The 17,602-nt window shown below is 38.9% G+C and overlaps 1 protein-coding gene across 2 annotated transcripts; it reads left to right on the top strand.

The window, feature by feature from the left end:
* Nucleotides 1–160: 160 nt before the first annotated feature.
* On the top strand, nt 161–17,538 carry NUP88 (nucleoporin 88). 2 transcript variants are annotated; one of them, XM_070945861.1, is made up of 17 exons: nt 161–513; nt 2,206–2,375; nt 3,249–3,374; nt 3,624–3,710; nt 3,829–4,005; nt 4,701–4,887; nt 6,268–6,418; nt 7,118–7,216; nt 7,970–8,060; nt 8,941–9,042; nt 10,424–10,582; nt 11,750–11,875; nt 12,899–12,964; nt 14,633–14,713; nt 15,397–15,523; nt 16,645–16,763; nt 17,181–17,538. In XM_070945861.1, exons 1-17 carry the CDS (start codon nt 250–252, stop codon nt 17,242–17,244), a joined length of 2,196 nt encoding a protein of 731 aa, XP_070801962.1. In that variant the 5' UTR covers nt 161–249; the 3' UTR covers nt 17,245–17,538. The 2 variants fall into 2 exon arrangements, with proteins under 2 accessions (XP_070801962.1, XP_070801970.1); XM_070945869.1 differs by lacking the exon at nt 8,941–9,042.
* The last annotated feature ends 64 nt before the right edge of the window (nt 17,539–17,602 follow it).

Below are 17,602 nucleotides of genomic sequence, written 5' to 3'. Positions count from 1 at the left end.
TTCTTAATGATATATTTCCCCTTTGCAGGGACGGAGGGAGGAAAAACTTCCACAACTTCTTGGATTGGCTTCTAACCGGAAGGCGGGGAGAAGAGTGAAAACCCGCCAAGCAACTTTTGAATACTCTATGGTCGCCCGCCGAAATGCACGCTGGGAGCTGTAGTTCTTGCAGTCTGAGGTAGCCAGGCAAGATCCGTTTAGCCGCTTAATTAAGCGACCGACGTTCCACTCGCCTCGCTGAAAGTAACCATGGCGGCGGCGGCGGTGGCTGTGTCGCCTGGTTTAGGAGACCATTGGTGGGCCGAACTGCCTCGCCATGTCGTGCTGAGTCGCCTGAAGGAGCAGGCCTCTGAAGCCGGGCCGGAGACGGAGCAAACCAGGCCAGCCCTCCCGAGGGATCTGATGTTTGGCATCGGGGGAGAACTCTTCCTGTGGGACCGAGAACGTGCCGCCTTTTGCGTCCTCGGCCTGAGGCACCTTGGCGACGACCCGGACAGCTTGGCCTCATACCAGGTGGGATGTTTCTTGAGCGAGTCTCCTGGTTCTTAAGAGGGGAAAAGGCCAGAATGACGCCCTTCATAGCGAGGATGTCGATGATGCTCATTGTAAAAATTGCGTGCTGTAGGGGGGGAAAAAACGCCGTTCTCTTTTCCCGTTCCAATAGGGAAAAAAAGGAAAAGATACTTTAAAAGAAAAAAAAAACCCTGCATACTTAGAGCAGTAAATCTTCAGGGGTCTCCAACCTTGGCAACTTTAAGACTGGTGGACTTCAACTCCCAGAGTTCCTCAGCCAGCAAAGCTGAGCTTTGCTGGCTGAGGAACTCTGGGAGTTGAAGTCCATCAGTCTTAAAGTTGCCAAGGTTGGAGACCCCCTGATCTAAAAGAATTCCAGTTTCACCTTGCTGAAATGCTAGCGTTTTATTTCGTTTGTGGGAGCCATTCCTTTGCCTAGGAAGGAATAATATGCCTGTAAACTTTGTGCATCACCTGTGTGGAAGGAGCATTCCCCCCCCCCACCTCCCTTAGGCTGTATTTACCTCATGCACACAGCCATATGCATAGGCAACATTTTTGCCCCTCCAATATTGAATGTGTAAATTTGGGTTGGATCAGAAAAGTTCAGTTTTCCCATGGGGAAAGATGAGGGCATTCAGTGAAGAAAAGTGTGTAGAAGTACAAGTGGCATCTGTAAGAGAACGCCGGACTACAACTGTTCTTGAACTTCTGTTTTGCCCCAAAGTTAATGTCCACTAAAACTTTATACAGATCCCTTAAATTATACTAAATATAGTTTTTATTTTATATCTGAGGTTGCAATTAACTTATTAATAATTAACTTATGTATACTGAGAGCATATACACCTAAGACAAATTCCTTGTGTGTCCAATCACATTTGGCCAATAAAGAATTCTATTCTATTCTATTCTATTCTATTCTATTCTATTCTATTCTATTCTATTCTATTCTATTCTATTCTATTAATTTTTTTAAAAAAACTTTTAATTGATTTTTAGCATTTAATGTCACATTCTCATAATGCAAATTCTGACATGGATTGTTTTTGCAATACTTTGATTTATTTATATTTATATAGCTGCCCATCTCACAAGAGAGTGATTCTGGGCAGCGTATAATACTTAAAGAAAACTAACAAATAGGTTTTAAAATGTTATTAAAAGCTATTAACAATTGCCCTTCCTTTGAACTTTGTTATGGGGGTGACTCATAAATTAGATGAAAAGTAGTATAAATATTGGTTAGTTGATAGGTAGATTGACTGAAGATGCATGAAAATAATCGGTCATGTGAATGCTCGATCTTGCCTGTAGTGTGAAGCAATATAGTTTCCAAACAGTCTTGTAATTTCTGTGAGATTTTTTCCTGTAATTCTTTTATGTTCTTATTTTACATAATTTGGCAAGACAGAGAAGTGCAATTTAGTTTTTGCTAAACGGAGAATCCAAAGAGGTACATAAATAGAGACTAGTTACTAGTAATACTATGACTAAAAAGCTTCGCTTTGTGTGAACACAGTTATTATGTTTTGTAGATTGTGGTTCATGACTTTGCACATTGTGGAAAGATACCCAATTTAAGTTTATTTAACAAATCATGATTAAGCAAATCAAGGCTTAGCATGGGGTATCAGTCTTATGCTAATGGGAGAAATGTCTCTAACTAATAAAATCTGTTTTTGTTTTCAGATTCTTCTCTGCATTAATTCACCCTTCTTTGAGGTGTATCAAACTGTTTTAAGTCCTATGCAGCAGCATGTGGCTCTCATAGGAACAAAAGGATTAATGGTGTTGGAGTTACCTAAACGTTGGGGAAAGAATTCTGAATTTGAAGGTGGAAAATCTACCATTAATTGTAGGTATGTAGAATTTCCATTCATCTTGATTATCAGCTTTAGAATCACCTAAGATGTAGTGGTGCCACTGGATATAAATTTGTTTGCCAATGTTCTCCTGTCCAATATTGAAAGAGATCCTTTTCAGTTATGCAGATTCTTTAATAGCATCTCCAAGGGGGACTCAAACTGACACGGCTAGAGATGCAGCAGTATAATCCATTCCCCTCCTGACATAACATACATATACAGAGACAGCGATTGGATTGTGTTGTTTTGGCCATTGTCTTTTTTGAATCCTCCTGTGAACATTGCTGATTTGCATTATGAAAAGCAGTCCTTCAGACTGCTTCACAGGGATGACTGAGGGTTAGTGAGGATAACCCTTGTTAGGCTTGACCTAAAGTCCAGCTTTGGATATTTCAGACCCTGGAGTAGTGTATCCTATTTGTACTACATTTGCCTTGCTTTGTCTGGATCATCACTGGAAGTTTTGCTTTGGAAATGGTTCATCATCAGTTATAGCTATTTACAGTATGGAGGTAGATGCTAAAGATTTCAATGAAAAAGCAGGCGTGTACAAACATTTGGAGAAAATTTCTTATGAAAGTGTTCTGGAAAGCAGTTTGGGACTTGAGAGGGAACTTGAGATTGAGGTTGCAGGGAAAAATTTTAATAGGAGTTAACTGGGAAAGCAGTCAGAAAAATATCAAGCCATTCTAATTCTGTCTCTGACATAGCAGAGACATAGAATTAGCAGGTTGGCCTGAAAAAGTCAGTGGATAAATCTTTTCATAGCATAGTTATTGTAAACATGTAAGCTGCTGGTTAAAGCATTGGAACAGATGAATGAATGGTAGATCTTTTGTGGCTGAAATGCAGACATGTGTTTTCCAGCACCATACCTATTGCTGAAAGGTTCTTCACCAGTTCATCATCTCTGACCCTGAAGCATGCTGCTTGGTACCCCAGTGAGACTCTGGAGCCCCATGTTGTGCTATTAACATCCGACAACACAATAAGGTAACCTTTTCTTGCTCTGAATTGATTGCATTTAAGAGAGTTATAACTCCAAAGAAACAAAAACAGATCTCAACAAGGCCATCTCTGGTTTTGTATGGATACTTTTGCTGCTGCTGCCAACAAAAAAAAGCCCAACCTATATGGAAAATTATTTACCTTAATTGATATATACACTTACAGTTATTCAGTCTGAAGAAATAATCATGTGGGATGTTTTGTTGTTCATTAAAAAAATTCTTTGTTTAATAGGATTTATAGTTTGAGTTCACCCCAGACACCTGTGAAAATGATAACTCTTTCAGATGCTGATGAGGAAACATTGAGACTTAATAAGGGGTAAGATTGAATCTTCCTCCTCTCTAGGCATGCTCAGCTATTGTTTGTTTGTCTGGAAACTGGATCTGTGTTTAGAGTCACTGCTGACTAAAGTCTCTGTCTGCCTTTTCTGCTTCAGGAGAACATATACAGCGTTGATAGGAGAGACTGCAGTGGCATTTGACTTTGGGCCTCTAGCGGTACTTCCTAAGAATGTAACTGGACAGAGAGAGAAAGAGGATGTGCTGGCATATCCTATGTATATCCTGTATGAAAACGGAGAGACGTTTCTGATCTACATTAATCTCTTGCGCAGGTAAAGACTTGGTTGAGAAAGTTCAGTTAGTGGCATTCAGTTTGCCTATACACTAGAGAGTACATTTTCAAATATAGGAGGTTATAAAGGCACTGAGTGAAAAATAAAATGGTTTTAAAAGGCTGAATGGAAATAACTGTTTCTAAATAACGCATTCCATCTTCTGTCACCGGTATTGTGCCTCTAGCTATTCAGATGTTCTGTCATTGGGCTAACATTTAGGGCACTACAGTGAAACTGATGGAGTCAAGATGGTTTGCATGCAATGCAAGGGAAATACATGGAGGATGTTTCATGGTTATGAATAAAGCAACAATATTACGACACCTAGAAAGTGATTAATTACATCTGATTTGTTTAAAGAAAGAAGCATCTTAAGTGTTTTCCAGTCGGTCCCTAGAAGTGCTTAGAGCTAAGTCACTTCTTTGAAGTGTGGCTCACGTGATTGCTTCCAGGAGTGACATTACATTAGATTTTTATAAAATATACGATTTTTTTGTTCTCAGAATAAATATTAAATATGCGAGACCATGGAACATTTTTGGCTCCTGGTAGTTCAAGTAACTCAATTTTTGCAGCAAACAGTGAAAAGTTTCTTTTATGAAGCAATAAGTTTGGTTTATTTGGCAGGACAGTGATGATAAAAGTTAATGCTATTAAACAGCTTCCCACTCGTCTTGAAATTGTTATTCCAGCACCAGTAACCTTGGCAAGCTGCTGGGCCCATTGCCGATGTATCCTGCAGCTGAAGACAATTATGGCTACGATGCTTGTGCAGTTCTCTGCCTTCCCTGTGTTCCTAACATCCTAGTGATTGCTACTGAATCGGGGATGCTTTATCATTGTGTGGTACTAGAGGGAGAAGAAGATGATGAACAGATGGTATGTTACTGCTACAGTTTGCACTTTTGAGAAAAAGTGTTGATATATGGGAGGAATCTCTATTTCAGTGGTAAAACAAAATGTTCTGCATGCAGTAAGCTCTAACATTGTCCAGATGAAAGAATCAAATTTTAATCGATAGAACAGATCCATGCCTGAGCACCCCAAAAACAGCTTTTTCTTCCAGAAACAGTCTGGGCTAGAGGATGAAATGGCCTGAGTATAAATCCCTTAAAACATTTGTATATATTTTTAGGCATCTGACTGCAGTAGATGTCATTTGCTGTATTTCCAGATTTCTTCTAGTGATCTTGCAGGTATAATAAACAGTGTAGTGTTACAATATAACCTAGTGACTGTGAGTAGCCAGCCCATAGGTTGCATATTGCTCCCCAGCTCTTTTCACTGCTGTAATTCAGTAATAAAATGGATGACTCAGTTTCATAATTTTGACATTTGGATGTCTTTCAGGGAGGCATTAGGATAATTTGAAAGCCCTCCTTCTGTCACCTCCTTTCTTAATATGTTCACAGGTTTAAATAATACCCTAAAGTCTTTGGGTGTGCCCCTTCTAGGGAAACTAGATAGAAGATTGAGAGACTGAGAAGTAGCTTCTGCCTTCGGCAGTGTTTTCCATCACTGCCTGTTATATTGCTGTGCAGACTTGACTTCAAACACAAACAGTTGGAAATGTATGCTCTCTACCCAAGAAATATGTTTTATCCTAACCATTCAAGAGACTGCTGGAAAGGGGAGAAGGTACCCTTGACAGACATTTAAACTGATTGATTACTGATTGAAGTTAAAGTGAGTGCCACTCAATGCAGTTCTGCTCCACGTCCATGGAATAATACTTCTAAGCCAGGGGTGTCAAACTCGATTTTATTGAGGGCCACATCAGGGTTGTGTTTGGTCTCGGAGGGCTGGGGTGGGGCTTGTCCAGTGGGTGTGTCCAGAGCTCCATTTTCAATCGCAACAGCCTCCTGCAGCCCTCTTGTCAGGGAAAGCGGAGCTCGGGTGGGCCGCAGCCTCCCTGGCCTTGCCCCCCTGTCCACGGATTGGATCTGGCCCACGGGGCTGCCCTGGAAACAGCAGCCCACAGTGCCTCTGCCAGCAAAAACGGAGCTCAGGAGGGCCGAGCTCCGTTCCTAACCGGTTCAAGGTTGACTCAGCCTTCCAATCTTCTGAGATTGACAAAATGAGGACCTAGATTGTTGGAAGCAACATATAAATAATGCTTATATTGTAAACTGCCCAGATAGTGCTGTAAAGTGCTTTGGGGCAGTATATAAGACTATATGCTATTGCTATTAACCCAATGTGTCTCAAGGGAATCATGACTTGAAAAATGTTAATATAATCATTCCATTTTCCCTGCAGTCTGTCAAGTCTTGGGATTCCCGAACTGACCTTATTCCATCACTCTATGTGTTTGAGTGTGTTGAATTGGAACTTGCTCTGAGACTAGCTTCCAGAGAAGGGGAAGAACCTATAGACTCAGATTTCTCCTGTCCAATGAAATTGCACAGAGGTAAGAACACGGGTCATTATGTCCCTTATATTTGTTCTCTTTCATCTTCTCCATTTAATATCTGATAAACCTGCATTTTAGGGCATATAATAAAATATTTTTTTAAAAAAAAATACACATCTGGAAAGCTCGAGCATTGTACCAGGAGCAGGGAAGTTTAAAATCCTGGTTAATTCTAATGTTGGCTGGATGACCTTATCGATAGAACAATTGAGACAATAAAATAAAAGGTGAGTTGCAAATGTGATCTTGAAATGGTATTCTTACATAACTTAATGTGGGCTTAGTTGAATACAGTAGATTGTTTAAGTAGAGAAGCAAAGCATTGTACTGTGAGTCTCTGAAAGAAGTACAGTATGTAAAGATATAAGGTAAATAACTATTTATAGTTTATGTTTTGAGCAGTAATGGCAAATAATCAGAGAGGCTAAAAATTTCCTATTCCAATTATATCAATTTTTTTAGATATGGTCAAAGCAAAATTGTTTCTATAAATCCCTTGCCTTATTTTTCAAGTTATTTTACTATATAATCATGAGCAACTGAAGGATTGGGAGATGATGGAACTGCTTCATATAAGAAACCTGGCAAATTTCCATTTTTTTAAAAAAAAACCCTCATATCATCACGTACATGTGTGAAATCTGTCTTGTGTAAATTTGATCATCAATTAACACAAACCATGCTTATGTTTCTCAGATCCCAAATGCTCTTCTCGCTACCACTGCACACATGATGCTGGTGTACATAGTATTGGACTCCCTTGGATCAACAAACTACACAAATTCCTTGGTTCTGGTAAGTAACTTAGTCCTCCTCGCTTGTAATTCGTTTTTTCTTAAAAATACACATTTAAGTTCTTGCCATTGCCTTCAGTTTAACATATATTAAAAAGGTAAGATATGAATGTGTTCATAACTAGCCTTCAAATTTGGTGGCTTCTACGCTTTGGAGTGCTCTCTCACTGATATTTTTTTATTTTTTTATTTTTTTTAATTTTTTTTTAATTTGATTTATATGCCGCCCTTCTCCGGAGACTCAGGGCGGCTTACAATGCATTAAGCAATAGCCTTCATTCTTTTGTATATTTTATACAAAGTCAGCTTATTGCCCCCACAAACTGGGTCCTCATTTCACCTACCTTAGAAAGGATGGAAGGCTGAGTCAACCTTGAGCCTTGGAGAGATTCGAACCAGCAGAAATTGCAGGCAGCTGTGTTAATAACAGGGTGCACTAAACCCTTGTACTATCAAGGCTCGTATTTGGGAAGCAAATACTGCTATATTTTCTAGCAGTATGTCTGCCTTGGATCAGACCTTTCTGTGACAACACGTTTTTCCTAAATTTATTTTTTCCTCCCTTTTATAATGCATAGTTCATATATACCATAAATGCTTTTATGTTACAAATTTATTTTATTTCGTTTTTCTCTTTGTGTTTTAACACAGAAATATAAAAATATATCAAATGAATAGGGTAGTTTGTGGTGATATCTGAATCCTGCAAATTGGAATTGGTCTTGTGCATTAAATTTGTGGACCTGCTTTTCAGGTGAAGAAGACAAAGACAGTCTGCAGGAGCTTGGGGCAGAACAGAAGTGCTTTGTGGAGCATATCCTGTGTACCAAGCCTCTACCATGCAGGTAGGAGCCAGTGTGGCTTCCACCTTTTCTCCCATCAATGTTCTTCATGCAGCTTATCTTTGGAGACCTTTGCTCAATAACTGTTACGGATAGTTGTAACATATGAAAGAGTCAAGAGTATGTTGGCTTTGTTAATAATTTTTATTTTACTTTTATTTATTTTATTTCGAATTTATATACCGCACCTTCTCCCAAGGGACTCAGGGCGGTGTACAGCCAGATAAAAACATACAATACAAACATTAAAAACAATTAAGAGAATATATATTAATTAATTTTGAACGTGTGTTTGGGATAGAGACTGGAAGGGGTGGGGGGTCACGTTTACTGCATTTACCTTGCTCAAGTAGAGTTGTATGTTATAGGAAAAATAATGTTCAAGAGAATCATTGTGAGTTGGATCTTTCATTTTATATATTTAAATGTCTTAGTTCCCAACTTTATACTCTTCAGATATACTTGAGATACTGTCTCAAGTGGTATTTTTTTCTTTTACTTTTAAGCATCCCAGAGTTATTGTGCTTATAAATTATATAAATAAATGATAAGCGTCCAAGAGCCATGGTGATCTGAGAATTGTATAAATTAGCAAATACAATCGTCAAGCATTTGGTTAGGAAGGATTGTGCTAGAAAAAAGGAAGGCAATAAGTCACTTCCAGGATTCGTGAACTGAACGTGCCTGGAATCCAGAAATAATCACCTAAATCTTTTTAAGAAGCAGGCAGTACATGTGGATTATACAGCCCATCCAGTTGGAGTTAAATAGCTTCCAATAGAGAGGAAGAAGCTTTTGCCTTTTAGTCTGAATATAGTAAAGATGGCTGTTCTTCTGCCACTAAGACTGCCAGAACTTTTAAAGAGATGTTTTGTTCCTGTAGACAACCTGCTGCAATTAGAGGGTTCTGGATTGTCTCGGATATTCTGGGCCCGACAATGGTTTGCATCACCAGGACCTATGAATGCATTACCAGGCCTCTTCTGTAAGTATGAAGCCATTTATAATCTATGCCCGAGTCATATTTACTTCTACTTTATGTTTTCCACAAGTGAAAAACATTGCTGTTTACATGTGCAGTCATAGATTATAAATATATATTTATTTCCTCGGCTTTGCTTAAATTTTAGACCAGTATTTCTTAACCTTGGCAACTTTAAGACAGGAGGGCTTCAACTCCCAGAATTCCCATGTATGCTGGCTGAGGAATTCTGGGAGTTGAAGTCCCCCACTATAAAGTTTCCAAAATTGAGAAACACTGTTTTAGATTGAGGTGGCTTGTTCCACAAATCTTATCAAGGTTACCCACAGATTCAAATGCAGTATTAAACAGTTAAATCAACCTTAATCACTGCTTCACATTTAGAAGTACTCCTCAGATTACATATACTGGTTTCAGATTTTGGTTGACATGGATTTTTAGATTTCCTTGTTTCAATTACATTACCTTGTTCTTGAAAGCATATCTCTTTTTCCTTATATATCTGTTGTTTGGCTAACTCCTTTGTGATATGCTTGCTGGCACCAGCTCTCATTGAACTTGAATTCTTTTAAGTACTTCTGGAGACAATAACTTTTATATGCTCGGCTTTTGTTTAAAATATCTATGAAGTATAGTATTTTAGTGCAGGTCTGCAATGGTATCAGGTTTCCAACCTAGGCAGGGGGTTGGACTAGAAGACCTCCAAGGTCCATTATTCTTTCTGTTTTCCAAAATTCATGGCCTATAACCAATAGCTCAATAACTTTGTAGCCTGTTCAAAACAGAAGTAATGGGGCATCTCTGTTGCTTCCTGCAATAATGCAAATGGCAAATATACCGGTATGTCTTTTTCCTGGTTTCCAGATTGATTCTATCTCATAGTAAAAGAACACTGTGTCTCCCAAACTAGGCTTAAGCATTTATCTTGCTGTGATTTCCTGGAAAAATCCAATCTGGAAGAAAAATAGATTTAAGAATGTTTTACTGGAGTGTGTGTTGGATGAAAAAGAAAGGGATGAATTTTTCTTCCCTTTCTCTTGCAGTTTTGTAGGCCCTGCTGTGCTTTTTGCCAGCATCTTAGCTACAGGGAGAAAAAAAAAACCCCTCACCTTGATTTCTTTAATCTGTTCTCATAGAAAAGAGGGAAACTCTCCTTAGTGGGTTCTTCCTAGAAATATTAGCAGCAAGGTATAACATTGAGTAAGCCTCTCTTTCTGACATTTTCTGCATGAGTTATGGATAGGAAGGGCCAATGGCAATACAAGCCATTTTTTTTGCAATGGTAGGAGGGTTATAAATATCCAAGGAACTTACTGAAAAGGAGAAAAAAGAAGGCAGAGAAGAATCGTTGATATTAATAGATGCCTGACATTTGTTTTGACAGTTCCGCAGTCCACCCAACGTGCCCTCCACTTCTGTGCACCAAGGAAGAGCCACAGACGTCTACCACACCTCTCCGCATCCTAGCTGAATCACAGGACTCCTTTGAGAAACATATCCGGAACATCTTGTGTCGCACCTCTGCAAATCCATTGTTGCTGAAGTACAACATCTTTCTCTTTGTGGCAAACCAATTTCACATAAAGTGGATTTCTTGTTGTTGTTACTTTGCTGCTTTTCCTCACCGATGGGCTAAGATAGACCCTTTTCCATGCCTTGGGGAGAGCTTGTGTGTTGTTGCTTGTTCTTTATTTTGGCTGTTGATTCTCATTGCTGCAATTGGCAAACTGCATCTTGTTTGGAATGGACCACCAAACTTGATCTTTTCAGTGGACTCATAATCAGACTTTTCTTTTTCTGTCTGAAAATCTCCCATTCTGTATTTGGACGTTTTTGCATCTTTTCTGCTATTCCCCTAAATCTTTTGTTATTCTTTCATGCAAGGCTGGTAAGACATTCAGAGAATACAAGCCATCTTGCTGGTTCCCACTGAATTATTATGCTCGTAGAATAGTGTCTTCTGGTTAACTAGGGGATAGGGGAATTGATTAGGGAGCTTTATCAAATATTGATTTCAATATTCTTTGTTCTCTTTGAGTACTTTTAATGAGGTGCTCAATGTCTTTCTGTCTATCTAACTGCCCTATTTTTTGAGTATAAGACACACTTCCCCCCCCCAAAGAGGGTGGAAATGTTGGTGCGTTTTATACACCAAATACAGCCATTTTTGGCCGCCTGAAGCCCCGCCCCGCTCGTCCATGGTGTGCAGAGAGTTTGAGAGGCCTGCAGAATGCTCCTGGGGGCTGGGGAGGGCAAAAATGCCCCCATTTTTGTGAAAACGGGCCCATTATTTTTTGCAAAAACGGCGTTCTTGCCCTCCCCAGCCCCCAGGAGCACTCTGCAGGCCTCCCAAACCCTTTGCGCACCCTATTTTTCACAAAAACGGGCATTTGTGCCCTCCCCCAGCCCCCAGGAGCACTTTGCAGGCCTCCCAAACCCTCTGCATGCCCTGTTTTTAGCAAAAATTGTGTTTTTGCCCTCCCTGGCCCCAGGAGCACTCTGCAGGCCTCCCAAATCCTCTGCGTGCCCCGTTTTTTGCAAAAACGGGGGGGGGGGGTGTCCAAAAAATATGTATCTGTCATCTATTTCATACTTTTTAACTGCCCATCTCCCTCAGAGGAGATGTTTTTATATATATATGTTTGTCATGTAAATGCATCCTTTTCCAACCTTGGATGTCCCATGTTTGCTTTGTTTTGTTTTTTTAAAGAGCTGCAGATAAAGAGTCTTCCCCACCCCCAGAAGAATGCCTTCAGCTTCTAAGCAGAGCCACACAAGTTTTCCGGGAAGAATATATTCTAAAACAGGACTTGGCTCGAGAAGAAATCCAGCGAAGGTAACAGTGGTTTTTTGTTTCTAAATTATAAAATCTAAAGTTATTTCATTTCATTTCAGCATTTTCTTACAGTGACTAAAATGAGGATTTTTAGGTCTTAAGAGTCTGCTGCCCTAAACAAAATAGAGAATAATTCAAAGTGCCACTAATTTTTTTTATTGGATCCAATGTTTTAGAAAAGGGCACTTAAATGATTTGCAACATGTGTATAACAATATTTCTAAAAATGAACAATTCTGTCTGTATGATATCAAAAAACTTCAGTAAAAGTCTAAAATTGAATTTTGAATCTTTTATTTATGGCCTGCCCTAGTTTTGATTTTCTGCTGACTTAAGTATAATACAACTGATAAACCTACTCATTACTTTAAAAAATAATCTGTATTATTCTGAGAAAAGCATTTATTCTGCTTCCCCAGTGATTTATTTATCTAACACACTACAAATGAAAAGAAATCCCCTTTTCTCCACATTAACTACCCTGTTTCCCCCAAAATAAGACATCCCCTGATAATAAGCCCAATCGGGCTTTTGAGTGCATGGCAATAAGGCCAAGGGCTTATTTCAGGGTTCAAAAAAATATAAGACAGGGTCTTATTTTTGGGAAAACACAGTATATCTAATGTTTCTACAGTTTTCTGTCCTTGGAATAGAAGAGTTTTTACTTGGCTATTCACCGCCCTGAGTCCTCAGGGAGAAGGGCGGTATACAAATTCAAAATAAAATAAAAATAAAAAAATAAAGTTAATACTATGTTTCCCCGAAAATAAGACCGTCTTATATTTTTTTGAACCCTGAAATAAGCCCTTGGCCTTATTGCCATGCACTTAAAAGCCCGATTGGGCTTATTAACGGGATGTCTTATTTTGGGGGGAACAGGATAGTCGTTTTTGAATAGTTTAATTTCCTTTAAATATTAAAGCCTTAGGTGTTTATCTTCTGCAGTAGTGGTTAGAGGAAAACAAAATATGCAGATTGAGGCACTGTTTCCCGTCTAACCTGTAAATCTTTTCTCCACCTCAGAGTGAAATTGCTGCGTGAACAGAAAAAAAAACAGCTGGACGATCTAAAGTGCTGTGGAGAAGAAAGGTAAAGACCAACCCATTTGTGAGCCATCCCTCCTGTCCCCACCCCCCCTTTATTGATTTAAACCATGTAAATTTTATTTCTTAGCCAAAAAGAATCTTAGAATGACCTGTTATTTGAACAGGACAATATGTACTACTTTTAGGGCTTACAGTGTAAATGACAGACAGGGGATTGGAGATGAATGTTAGGAGAAATAAGTTCAGCATGAGTTCTCACTGCTATCGGGAGTTCTTTGTCCATCTGCAACACAAACCGTTCATTTAACTGTATGGAATAGCTGCCACCAATGACAGTTATGAGAGATCCAAATTGATTAATTTCAGGAGAAGAAACTTGTCTCATAGTTAGATGGAATGGTTTAGACTTTAGAGCAAAACTACACAAAGAATTATGATGATTTTTCTGGTTCCAAGTACTGGATTGTCCCATGGAAGTAGCAAAAGTCAATGATACAGAATATTCTCGTACAGAAAGTATTTTAGATTCACACACATTCAATAGCTCGAATGGCTTGGGTTATAGCTGATTATGGAGATCTTCAAATCATCCAGGTCATGGTTGTCCCAAAGGTGCTTTTCCAAAAGGTAAGAATGACAGAGTCATTCTTGGTGGGTTTTTTTCTTGAAAATGTTTCACTTCTCATCAAGAAATGGAACCGAAGAAGCTCCTTGGATGAGAAGTGAAACTTTTTCAAAGAAAAAAACCAAGGAAGTCCAGTTACTCTTTGGAAAAACCCATTTGTGCAAATTTACCTATCTTAGACTGGGAGACCCAGGCATTATAGGGAGCAATTTGTATGATTACTGACCCAGGTTGCTGAATCTCAACCTCGTTACTTAATTAAACCATTTTCTGAGGTTGTAAAACTGAACTGTACACTAACCAGATTGTTCATACAACTTGCTAAACTATGAAATAATCTAACCAAGGTTAACGTGAGCATGCATCTGCTGGGTGCAATATTCTAACCATTGTCCATGCTGGCAAAGAATCAGAGGTTCATGGGAGGAAGCTTCTGTCTTAAGTTTCACAGTAAACAAAGGAACACATAGGGTAGAGGACAGGGGTGGATTCTACTTACCTTTACTACCGGTTCGCAACGGGACCACTCGCACGCATGCTGTTTGCATGCACAGAAGCGTTTTGATGATGTCGGGGTCGGTGGGTGGGGCCTCCCGCCGGTTTTACTACTGGTTCTATAGAACCAGTGCGAACTGGGGGCAACCCACCACTGGTAGAGGACCTATTTCTTCTCCCACCCCAAGAATTGTAATTCCTATGAAGTAAGTTGTATACTAGCATTTAAGGAAGTCTTATGTTACTCAGTCCAGACATAGGAGAAAACTTACTTTATCGAATTTATTGTGTTTGGACGGATGCTTTTGGACCTTTCCCTTTTTCCTCTTTAACATTACCAGGCTTAACATTTAGCTCCTTTTAGGTGAAACTTAAGTTAAGTTGTACATTCTGTATTTTAGTGCTCTTCTGGTTCCTCATAGATGCTGCTACTAGGAATCATGGAAGTTGATTTGCAATGAATGTATCCATTAGAAACTGAGGGAAATTACTCAAGGAATAAATACATTTTGGGTATTATAATGCTGTAATGTGTAAAAAAAACAAAGGTGTGCTGCTGTCCTGAAAATAACATTTTGTTTTCTCATAAAGGAAAAGCTTGAGGGAGATGGCAGAGCGTTTGGCTGACAAATATGAAGAAGCCAAAGAGAAACAAGAGGATATTGTGAACAGGTGGGGATATCTTACTAGGGGCTCTTCTGATTAGCTGAAGTAACTGCAATTATCTAACTTCTTGCCAAAGAAACTGTTGTAGAAGCCTAGTCATTAAACTGACTAAACTGAACTACTTTGTAAATTATAATACATATGTTAATAGAAGAAAGCCAAGTTTATGGAAAGGCAGTTTCAGGCTACACTCCTAGCAAAATGAAAATGGATAAGCAGTTTTACCTCTGGAACTGTTTCACTTAAATACCAGATAAACATACTGGGTTCACAGATTCTGCCAAGTCAAACCAAAGTCAATTATTGTCGTTTAGCTCAGTGAAAATGACTTTAGCTGTGTTTAGCTTTTTAGAAAAAAAGGGGCTGCTAGTTTTCTAAAAATTACTTATTACTGTACTATTGCACCTCTTTTTTCCTTGTCAAACATCAAACAGCTAGAGTAACCAATAAGTCTGCTAATATTTAATTAGCAAAATGAAACTAATTTACTTTTGAACAAAAGTGTACATCACACCTAACCAAATAAGAAACTAAAATCTACAAATAAATTTGAAAGGAATGGTTATATATTGTACAAGTGTAGCACCATTCTGAGAAGATATTTAGTTACGTAGTCTGAAAATGCATAGTAAATCTCCATCTCCACTGCCCCTTGTTAGAAACCTGACATTTTTTTTTTGTGGCTACAGGATGAAGAAAGTTCTCCGTAGTTTCCACTCACAGCTGCCTGTCCTTTCCGACAGTGAAAAGGATATGAAGAAGGAGCTACAAACAATACAAGAGCAACTGAGGCATTTAGGCAATGCTATCAAGCAGGCAAGTGGCTTCTCATTTCTAAAAATATACCTAGAAAAATAAAATGAGGGGTCCTTGGTGCTCTCTGAACTTGTTATTCTGCAGACATTTCATTACCTTAACTAGGTAACATCATCAGTGCTAGTAAGGAGTGCTGTTTGTTGTCAGTTTATATTCTGGTGAGCTGCCTGTTTGTGTGGGTGGGGGCGGTCTTAGGGATTCTTTGGTTGGGCTGTTTACTGATGGCTCTTTGGCAGTTTCTCGATTGGGGTATTGCTTTCTTGATTGGTGGTCTGAAGTTAACCTAGGAGTTAATCTATGCTGATCTGAGTGCTGATTACTGGTGGAAAGGTGGAGTCGTCTTTTTCTGTTTTGGGCTGGTGAATTATCTCTTTTGAAGATGTTAATGTCTATGTGTCTATTGAGGGCTGATTTGTCAGAGTACCAGGCTTCTAGAAATTCCCTGGCATTTTTGGACTTTGCCTGGTCTAAGATTGTCACATTTTCCCAATTGAAACTATGGTTAAATCTGTCTATACGTTGTGAAATTAAAGGATTTTTGTCATGTCTTCTGACTGCCAGTTGGTGTTTATGGATGCATTCTGCCAGTCTTCTACCTGTGCATCTATACCAGGGGTGTCAAACTCGCGTTGTCATGGTGTCATCACGTGATATATCGTGACTTTTCCCCCCTTCGCTAAACCGGGCGTGGGTAGTGCTTGACGCATTGGGCCTGCAGGCCGTGAGTTTGACATCCCTGGTCTACATAGTGATTGTTGCAGTTCTTACATTGTTCTTACTGCAACAACGAAACAGGGAATTTCTAGAAGCCTGGCTCTCTGACAAATCAGCCACCAGTAATCAGATCTCAGATTAGCATAGATTAACTCCAAGCTTAACTTCAGACCAACAGTCAAGAAAGCAATACCTCAATCAAGAAACTGCCAAAGAGCCATCAGTATAAGCTGACAGCGAACAGCACTCCTTACTAGCACTGATGATGTTACCTAGTTAGGGTAATGAAACGTCTGCAAGATAACACACTTAAAGAGCACCAACCCTGACTTACAAATATTTTCCTTTATGAGAACAATAAAAGTAACTTTTGAGGTGTTTCTCCATATTGATTCCCTGTATTCTAGGTTAAAATGAAAAAGGATTACCAGCAGAGAAAAATGGAGAAGGGAAATAGTCCACAGAAGCCGAGCATCAACCTCAGCACCTATCAGAGGAAATGTATCCAAGCTGTTCTGAAAGAGGAGTGAGTCAATTGCTTGCTGAACTGATTATTTTCTTGCATAATTAATATTTGACTAATAGCAAATGCATGCATGGTGCACAGACTTCCATCTTGGTTTAGTTTCTAGGCTGCTGACAGCTGCTATACTAAGGCTGTCTATAAGTGTTACATTTTGGTCAGAATTGTATAGGTCCTAAATATTAGTGTGTTTACCAGCTTTGTGAGAGTGACAGACAACCTCCCCCCACCCCCAACCAAAAAAAAAAATTACATTTCCAGTAAGAGGAAGGCAATTTGTGAGTCTCTGTAGGTATTAAGTTATACATAAAAAATTACTGGACTAACCAAAATACATAAAATTTAAAGATTTAAATTACAAACTGTCTTTCTTACTACCCTTGCTCAATACTAACATAAAGAATTTTTTTTTTCTTTCAGAGGAGAACACATTCAGGAGATGGTGAAACAAATAAATGACATCAGGAATCATGTCACCTTTTAGTCATCAGACTAAGGACTTACATTTTTGGAATATTAAACGTAACCAGCTGCCTTTTTCCTAATTTATAAACTGAACTATTTTTACAAAAAGAGCCACTATTAAATACTCGTTACTCATGATTATAACGCATGTTACAGTATTCTACAGAAGGCATGATGCTAAAGACATTTGACTTCCGCCCTTTTGATACTTCGTGGGGAAAAATAAGGCAACTTTGTACTTCTTGTGACTTCAACTTAAATATATGTTTGTGATAACACACTGTTCATTTCAAAATAAAAATCAATACAGCCACTGTATATATCTTTCCGTATAGATCATCTTCTGAGCTAACTGTATGAACCCTTCTTAGCTCATC

Source organism: Pituophis catenifer, unplaced genomic scaffold (assembly GCF_029215685.1).
Source record: "Pituophis catenifer annectens isolate HBS135680 unplaced genomic scaffold, rPitCat1.0.hap2 SCAF_1, whole genome shotgun sequence".
In the NCBI taxonomy this organism is placed as follows: domain Eukaryota; kingdom Metazoa; phylum Chordata; class Lepidosauria; order Squamata; family Colubridae; genus Pituophis; species Pituophis catenifer.
Note: the sequence above shows the minus strand (reverse complement) of the source record. Positions and strands in the feature narration are given on the sequence as shown.

What these genes read in the sequence shown, in the direction of transcription:
- NUP88 (XM_070945861.1), top strand. Translation starts at nt 250, where the DNA reads ATGGCGGCGGCGGCGGTGGCTGTGTCGCCTGGTTTAGGAGACCATTGG. An exon ending in TCCAATGAAATTGCACAGAG is followed by an intron (nt 6,419 to 7,117) that starts GTAAGAACACGG and finishes TATGTTTCTCAG; the next exon opens with ATCCCAAATGCTCTTCTCGC. An exon ending in CGAGAAGAAATCCAGCGAAG is followed by an intron (nt 11,876 to 12,898) that starts GTAACAGTGGTT and finishes TCTCCACCTCAG; the next exon opens with AGTGAAATTGCTGCGTGAAC.